We start from the raw sequence: 9,004 nt of genomic DNA, 5'->3' as shown, positions 1-9,004 counted from the left end.
TTATAAGGATCTTTGCAAAAGCTAAGAACAATAACAAATTTGTACATATGATATCAATCTATATGCTAATTTCTTTCAATGTTCTATCCAACTTGTGTGTGCTTGAATAAAAAAACAAAACTTTTATTCTTTAAGGTAAAATTTTGTTGCTATAGACTTTTGCAGGACACTGTGCCCAATAAGGACTTGTAGTTGTTGTTGTTGCTGCTGTCATGTAACAGTTAAATCTGCATGAAAAATTAATGCCATGTTGTTGCCACTGCTGCCGCATTTGGGGATATTGAAATTAGCCAATGTCCAAAATACAAGTAAAACACCACCGCCAGCACCACCGCCAGCACCACCACAACCAACCACCCAATTACCCATGGTGGCTCAGTTTTCAACGCACTTTATCTTAATATATTTGTTTTGTTTACCGTTTATATTTTATTTTTCGGGGGCAATATCGTATTGCCCAAGGAGAAATCATACGATGGTAAAAAAAAGCAAAAAATTTATATATACCTATCTATCTATATATATATATATCCATATATATAAAACACATTACGTTCTAAACACAGGCTTGGATTGGCTTGGATTGGCAAGGGTCGGCCGGCCGGAGGAGGTAAATACACACAGTTTACACTTGTTCGACTTGAATTTTGTTTTTCTATTACTGTTGATTTTTTTCGTCTCGTTTTCTCTTTTGGGGGGGGGGGGGGGTGGTTTAGTAGCTGGGTCGCCAGGGGCATTGATAATGAAATTGTCGACGCTGGTGTTGCATATGTTGGCGTTGCTGATGCAATTGGTATTGCTGCTGCTGCTGTTTATGTTGCTGCTGTTGCTCATGATATTGGTGATGGTAATGTTGTTTCTGCTGGTGCTGCTGTTGCACTTCCATATGAGCACCTTTAACCGGATCACGCTTTTGACGATGATACGGTGTAGTAAGCATTTGACTGGCCGAATCACGTTTGTAAACGGTTGCAGGCGATACTGTTGCCGCTACAGTTGCTGTTGCTGTACCTAGATTTTGATGCTTTTTCGATGAATCTGCATTGATTTGCAGTTGCTCATGGTGACTATGTTGATGGTGGTTTGTCTTGCTATTGCCTGGGCATGAAGCTGTTACCGCTGCTCCTGCTGCTAGTGTTGGTATTGGTGATGTTGTTGCTAATGTTGTTGTTGTTGTTGTGACAGCCATCGGCAGATTTGTATTTGTTGTTGGCAAATATTTTCTAGCTGCCGATAATATACCTGAGCGATTACATGCCCGTTTTGCAGCAGTTGCCGCATCAGTGGCCATTACAATTAGTGGTCCTTTTAATGTCATTTTGCTTGCAATTGCTAACTTGCCTCTATTTGCATTGATGTTGTTGCTGCTGTTGTTGTTAGCCATGCGGCAAAATGGTTGTTCAGCAATAAGTTGCGCTTGTTCAAGAGCTTGCTCTCTTAGCGTTTGACTCTTAATGGCACGGTTGTATGCCGATACCTGTGAGGTACTTGACATAAGCAACTGATTACCTAATTTCAAAGGTGTCGACGGTATCTGTTTTTCGTGCTGTTGTTGCTCCTGCAGCTGCTGCTGTTGATGAGATTTACTGGCCCGTTTCATTAATATAGCGGGCAGAGGGCAAGCTTTTGATTTATCCTTCATATGGGCATGACGACAAACGCGACTCATCTTATTTTTGTCTATCGCAATTTGTAAAGCATCGTAACTAGTTGACGTTTTCTTCGATTTCGTTTTCGATTTGAGTGTTGTTGTCGTCTCAGTGTTTTCTTGCAGTTGCTCCTTAAGTTTCGTCTTCTTCTTCTTCTGTTTTTGCTGTCCTTCTGGCTCCTCCTCATTGTTTTGTTGGCCATCCGTGAGGCTTCGCTGCTGATGCTGCGTTCGCCGTATTACCATCGGCGCCAGCGGCCTCAGCGGCGGCGGCGATTCAATTAGCTTTCTGGACATCGATGTTATTGTTGAATAATTGCAGTTACTTCGTTGCCGATGGTTTGTATGAAGCACGTTTTTGAAGCCCAATTGCTTCCTTTGCGCATACTGTGCACTATGATATGGCTTAATATACCCAGCATGCCGATTGAAAGCATAATTGGTAACTGGACCATCGGCAAATTGAATACACTCGAATTGCTTAATACGCTCACCCAGCCCGAGCGTTTGGAAACGTGTCGGCGGGTCTTTCATCTCACCCATGGCATGCTGCTGCTGCTTCTTATTATTATTGAGGTCGAGACCGAGGCCAAAGCGAAAGCGGCGCTCCCCCGTATTGGCATCGTTCTCGTCCCTATTGTCTTGGTTAAAACGTACGGCCAGGCGTTGCTTTAATGCCTTATCAATTACCATAAGACGTTCCGCTTCGGCAACATTATTGCTGTAGCTACGTGCAGCCACAGTTGCTTTTGCTGCTGCTGCCACTTTTGTGGATTTCTCCAATGCATTCATATGATGCAGACGACTGGGCGGATTCTGTTTCACAAAACTGACCAAACCCAGTTTTAGCGCCGAATGCAGGGGCCTTGGTGGCAAACTCATTGAGCGACCACTAAACAATGTCATATCGCCATTATCATTATCATCTTGCGGTATTTCCAAATCATTTAACCTCTTTCGATTTGATTTGGGTCCGAGGTGGTGGTCAATTATGTTTACACCGCTGCCCATGCCGCTGGAACAACTTGAGCTGCTGCCACTTAGCAACGATTCTCCATAGATATTATAATTGCGGGCAGCACCCATGCTAAATGACATGGAACGACGGCGACTGGCCTGCATGACAGTCTCAATCAGATTGCTCGAATTGGCAATAGAAGCCTGATCGGCCATCTGTTTGTGAGTTCGTGGATAGGTGCCGCCAATATGGCTGCATCGTTCCCGTTCGGCGGCCTTAAGTGTGCGCACAGGTCCTGGATTCTCCTGGCGGCCCTTAGTGTCGCGGGAGTCTATAAAATTTACAGACTTAGAGAAAAGGGAGAGATGAACGTGCTAGAATTTTCTTACCCGGATTATAGGGCAGCACCGAAGAGCTGCGTGCGTAATAGCTTCTCACTGCATTCTCGAATAGCTCGTTGGTGCTGCGCAGAAACCAGGGCTGCATGCGCTTATTGGCCCGCATTAGACGATTAAGCTGCTCGGGTTTCATCGTCTTCGTCTTCGTCCTCTTCCTCCACCTTGTCCACTCTATAGATCAGCTCGTCTCGACTCAGCCTCAGCTCGACTAGTCGCGTCGCGACTCAAACACCTCTGATGACCCCTTTTCACTTTACAATTTCGTGTTCCGATTATACCGAAAGATAAAGATTCCGCTTAATATATATTATGGCTTGCATTAAACGCTTGCCAATTTAACTCGAAGAATTTTGATAATTGTCGTACTCCTAAACTGAAATAATTTTTTGTATGGTTTTTTTTCGAATAATTTTGCCTGCCTCAACCGAAACGGATCACTTTGTTATTGTTATTCAAAAAAAAAAGCAAATGTATTAAACTATGAACGAGTTCATGTGGAAAAAATACATCTACATGGGAAATATTTTGAAAATAATAAATAAAACAAAATAATCCCTACGACTTTGAAAAATGAGTAAGTGTTGTATTGAAAATTAGGTATATCTAAATGTAGAGTACGATTTAGAAGTTTATGTTCTTGAAGTAAGACAAATGGCCGACTTGATTACATATTTCCAAAGTTCATAAATTGGAACGGATTTAAAGAGCGATCTATAAGTAGAAAAGGTTTTAAGATAATAACAATTTTTGGAATGTTTTTTGTATAATTTTTCTTAAAAGAAACCCATCAAGGTGGTCAAAATGATGTCTGGGCTATTTATATATCAGTTTAAAAAGTTTTCGAGCTCTAAAATACTTTGCAATTTCAAACATTTCCATTAGCTTGATCTACCAATTTGAAATGAAAATTTTTTTTCAAAAATTGTGTTTACCATTCAATTTCGACTCTAATATCAAAAGATAACCCCAATGCCCCAAAAGTGAACGAAACATTGTGGCTAATGTCAACTACAGGGGGCATCAGGCTGACTTTCGTTGTGTATTTCGATGGCTTTTTCAATACAACAACATTTCTGTTTGTCAATTATTCACTTGTACTCATTCATTACCAAAAACCCATCCATATGTATGTATATTTATATCCCACCTACACATACATACATATATACGTGCACATCTCTCTGCATTTCACCTCCGTACCATTAGTGTACTCACTACTGACATTGATTTATCAGCAGCTGTCAAGTGGCTTTATTTGCTCATCCCATCCTTTTTCATTCCATATCATTCCATTCCAGACCAGACCAATCCAGCCTGCGTCTGTCCATTTGTCCGTTGCGTGGTCAAGGTAAAAATGTAATAATTAGCCACATTGGTAAAGTGATGATCTGCAGGTCAAGTTGGGCCTTAGGCAACATTTTCCCTAAAAATCATGACATGGCAAATTACATACGTGTATATGTGTATATATATTGTATATATCTATTTCTATCTCGCTCCCTAAGCACCCCAGCCATCAGAAACTAGATTTTCAGTTTTTTTTCACAGCAATTTGTCAAAGTTTCGCCTGACTCGCCCACCAACCACCACAAAATGAAAGTAGATGATATGGTGGATAGGTGGTACCTTCACCCATTTCCTGTCGAGGTTGACCAGTCACTGATGATGATGATGATGATGATGATGATGTTGTTGTTTGCTTGTCTCTCTCTCTCTTATCCTCCCAACCATACAAAACCAAAACCCTAGCAAAAGTTGGCAATATGCACAAAAAGCATCGAATGCGTGTACGCGAGTGAGTGAGACAGAGCTTAAAAGGGAACGAGAAAAATCAGAAGCAGTTGCATCTGATCCTACTCTACTGTGCGTGTATGTGTGTATGGCCATCCGAAAATTGGTTTTAATTCAATTACAGTGCGTAATTTATGCATTGCTTAGAGCACCGCACCTATCACACCCCGTAGGCCATTCATTCAGCCACCCAACTAGTCTAGTCACCTGCTGGCATCAGTGGATGCTTCCCACACACCACAGTGTAAACAAAAATCACAGGTACATATATGCTGGTTCCAGGTTAAACGCGTTTAGAGATTGTAGTGTTCGTGTCACGATATCTACGTACATATGTATGTATAAGTATTTTCTAGATATGTTGAATCGAAAAGAAATGATCAATATTCAGTTTAAACTTTATACAACTCTATCAATCTTTATTTCGCAGGACTTTGACTCACAAAAACTTTTGAATTTCAACAAAAAAAAGAAACTTTTTATTGGCATTCAAATTTTAACTACTTTCATTTGGCATAAATTCAATTCAAATTATGGATCAATAATTTGTGAATTTTGATGGTATAGTAGAACTAAAAAAAAGTGCAAGCAGGCAGAGATAAAATTAGAATATATATACATTCAAATCGGCTGAGTTTCGAAACCATTTAAACAACTTTGGAAATTTTGTTTTACAGTATCATTATTAAAACATTTATGTCCTCCTCTATTCTCTTATCAAAATTGTGTCTTTTGTGTCGAAAAGACAAGTTATCCCAAATCCATTTAATTGGATTTCACAATCTTTTGCCTTTTTTTCCAAACTTTTTCTAACCTTTTTAAACCATAATTATGGAAAGTAGTCTTAGCTAGGTCTAAGCTAGAAGTCGATTAGAAAAATGCTTCAGCTAGTGTCTGAAAAAGTCGCATATGAAAATGAAGATTAAGATTTACGTATTGGTAAAAATAATGTAGCCAGTTAAGTTGTATGTTCCTTAAACTAGTATTGTAAGTAAAGATTTCTTTACTTAGAAATAATTTAATTCGTTCTAATGAATTTATACTATGATATGAAACAGTGCGAAATGAAATGGATTTAGAAAAGTAAAGTGTGTAATGCACTTACAAATTAAATGAATAAAGCAAAAGCGATTTAAGTCTGGATAAGCAAATCACAGATGAAAGACTGAACTGCTTTTAAATGAAATGAAATGTAATAAGCAGTGGTTGAACTGCTTAAGTAACCTTTCGTTATGTTTCGCTACAATAACTTTCGCAAAGTAAGAGATCAAAGAAAGGGCACAGCGAAAAAGCGAGAGCCAGAGAAAGAAGGTAGAGTAAAAAGTTCTTATGCTTTTTCTTTGCTTTACTCTTCTACTTGGAAAAAAATTTTTCTTCTTCTTCTGCAAATCCCTACTTAAAACTTTACCTAAATTAACTTAATTAATTGGCACATCATTCCGTTACAGCCAACCCTGTCACTTACCCCTTCTATTTCGTCCTTTTTTTTTTGCTCACTCGACATGCAGACCTCCTTCGGACATTCTTAATTGTGGGTGAGAGACAAACAGTATGAAAATTCCTTTCCGTTTCCTTTTCAAATTGTGTGTGAGTGTGTATGTGCCTCTCTCTCTCTCTGTCGCTCTTCATGGTCGTGTGTGTGTGTGCGTGTGGGTGAGTAGGAAAAATTGTAAAAACGTCGCCTGCTGTTGAAAAGCATTTGCCTTTGCTTCGACCCGCCCCTTCCCCCTCCCTCTACATTTGTTCTAAGCTATGCCACATTAGCAAGTGAGGTGCAAAGTTTACGAGTGTCCTTTTTTGTTGTTCTTGTTGTTATGTTTTGTGTTTTTGTTTTTTGCTTTGTTGCTTCTTCTGTTTCATCTTTTCGTCTTGTTCTTCTTAAGGCTTTCTCTTGTTTTTTTTTGTTTGTGCTGTGTTTTGCTGCTTTTTATGTTTATTGCTGTTGTTGATGTTGTTTGTTATGATTTTGAGTGAAAATGATGATGAAAACTTGTCCCCACTGACAGGACATAAATTTGCTGCTTCTGTTTCTGTTCCGACTGCCATTCCATATCCATGTTCTTTTTGTATCCATGTGCACTGGCCCCATTGAAAATTGGCATATTCATTGCATTTTGGGGGTAATTAGACTAATTGACTTTTAACCACTTTACCGTGGCCCAAATTCAACTATTCCGCAAAAATGATGTCCTTTAACCTGAGAGCTCCACGTTACACCTTTTATACGTTTCGCAATGCATTAATATTAAATATATACATACATACATATGTACATATATTGTGTGTGGCTGTGAGTGGGAGTGTGTGTGTGTGGGTATACGTATGGTTTAGGTATATTTGCGGCTTAATTGCCGTGGGCGTCTTTGGTCAATTTGGGTTCAATTCAAATGAACCTTTATTGTTTTATCGATTAATTATAAACATTTAAAATCCCATGAACTCCCCTCTGTGTAAATAAGACCAGAAATTGTTTTCTCACAATTACAAGTTTTATTTATAAACACGCATTAATTTTATTATTGTATTTCGATTTCCATGTTCCCATAAATTTGTAATTCGATTTAGTCATTTTATTAAGAGACATAGATAGTTTATAGATTGAACCAATTACTGTTGTGTCCCATGGAAACATGCTTAATCATAAAACTTAGTTAAACTACATTTTATATGTTTATATACCAAAAAAATTTGTAGGAATTTGCAAGAGTATAACAACTTCGACATGGTCAAATTGAGTTCTTTGTAGTTTTTTTATTCCTCTGTTTTCAATCGTTGAATGAATTGCTTAGATTTTGCGATAGGTACTCGATAAAATCCAGGCTTAAGTGAAAAACTGTGATACAGATCAATCAACTGTGCTTTTCTTTTTTTGAGAAAATTTTTGGTGAAACTTTACACACACGGTCTATAAGCTGCATCACCATCTGACCAAGAGCGTGTAAGCCACAAGAGTAGCGCAAGAAGAGAGAGTGAAAAAAGAAAAAAAAAAAAAGAAAAGCAAAAGGAAAAATACGGAAAAAAAGAGCAGAACGACGAAATGGAGATGAATGATGTGCGGGGGCTTTAGAAACAGTTGCCACATGGCGTTAGTCAAGCTCACAAATGCAAGTCAACTGTGCTTAGTAGCGGCTGCTGCTGCTGCTGCTGCACTCTCTTAGTGGCCGTGGCACAAGGATTGGGCGAGACGGCATGGCGATGGCATGACGATGGCATGGAATGGACTCGCTGTGTGTGTGGGTGTGTGTGTGAATCGCTTATTCATTCATTTGCTCAGTCAGGCATTCATTCATTTCCTTGATTATGTTTCTTATCAATGATAAATGAATATGAACGAACGTACCCAGCACTCAAAACTGTTGTAAACTGTTAGTAAAACCAGAGAAATGCATAAAGGTTGCCCTTCCGGCCCAGCTTCTTTTAAATGCAGATCGACCTTAACGATTACCTGGCTTACCTGGATTTTGCAAAAAGAAAATAAAATTAAACTTATTGGCATTACTTAATCAAAAAACTCACTTGCCCAACAGTATGAACCCAAATGAATGAGAGTGAATTCTATTTGGTTTCGCACAAAATTCAATATACATATACATATGTATAAAAGGTATTTTTATTTCAAAAAAAGTTTTATGTTTATGTCTTTGAGTTTTATTTTTGCCACGGAAAAATATTATTTAAACTTTGATTAAGACTTGTTCTTGTAAATTCGCATCAAAAAATCTTTACTCAACATTTTATTTATTAACTTTTCAGAAGCTAATTCTATATTATTAGGTATTAGAGAAATAATTTCACAACGATTAATTGTTTAATTCGTTTGTTTAAATTTCCCGTCTATACATTATATCAATTTTCAATTGGCAATTATAAAACAAATCAATATGCCCAAACCTCCCGTTGCGGCCGTCATCAGGCAAACCGAAGTTTTTGGTGCTTTGGAAAGTCAAGCGCAGGCAAAACTGTTTCTGACGTCTGCATCAGCTTGAGTCCGTATTCCACGACCCAGACCCAGACCCAGAGTCAGACCCGAGACCCGAGACCCCTGAACCCGGACCCGGCTAGGACCCATCGGCCATGCCACACAGTTGATTGCCGCAAAGAGTTTCTCTCTCTCTCTCTCTCTCTATCTGCCTTAGCTGACTCTTTCTTGGCTACGTTTGCCAAAAGTGGTTAGGCAGTGAATTCCCGGTAGGATCTGTATCTCTTTTT

The 9,004-nt window shown here is 38.8% G+C and overlaps 1 protein-coding gene across 1 annotated transcript; it reads right to left on the bottom strand.

The window, feature by feature from the left end:
- Nucleotides 1-693: 693 nt before the first annotated feature.
- Nucleotides 694-3,591, bottom strand: LOC6644526. Its single transcript, XM_023176971.2, has 2 exons — nt 2,996-3,591; nt 694-2,937 (listed from the first exon to the last, which is right to left on the bottom strand). Exons 1-2 carry the CDS (start codon nt 3,135-3,137, stop codon nt 713-715), a joined length of 2,367 nt encoding a protein of 788 aa, XP_023032739.1. The 5' UTR covers nt 3,138-3,591; the 3' UTR covers nt 694-712.
- Between the last annotated feature and the right edge of the window lie 5,413 nt (nt 3,592-9,004).

Source organism: Drosophila willistoni, assembly GCF_018902025.1.
Source record: "Drosophila willistoni isolate 14030-0811.24 chromosome XL unlocalized genomic scaffold, UCI_dwil_1.1 Seg142, whole genome shotgun sequence".
Taxonomy (NCBI): Eukaryota; Metazoa; Arthropoda; class Insecta; order Diptera; family Drosophilidae; genus Drosophila; species Drosophila willistoni.
Note: the sequence above shows the minus strand (reverse complement) of the source record. Positions and strands in the feature narration are given on the sequence as shown.

Bases quoted from the DNA above. Each gene is read 5' to 3' on its own strand.
- LOC6644526 (XM_023176971.2), bottom strand. From the start codon at position 3,137: ATGAAACCCGAGCAGCTTAATCGTCTAATGCGGGCCAATAAGCGCATG. The intron at 2,938-2,995 runs GTAAGAAAATTC...TAAATTTTATAG, and splicing joins GGTGCTGCCCTATAATCCGG to ACTCCCGCGACACTAAGGGC.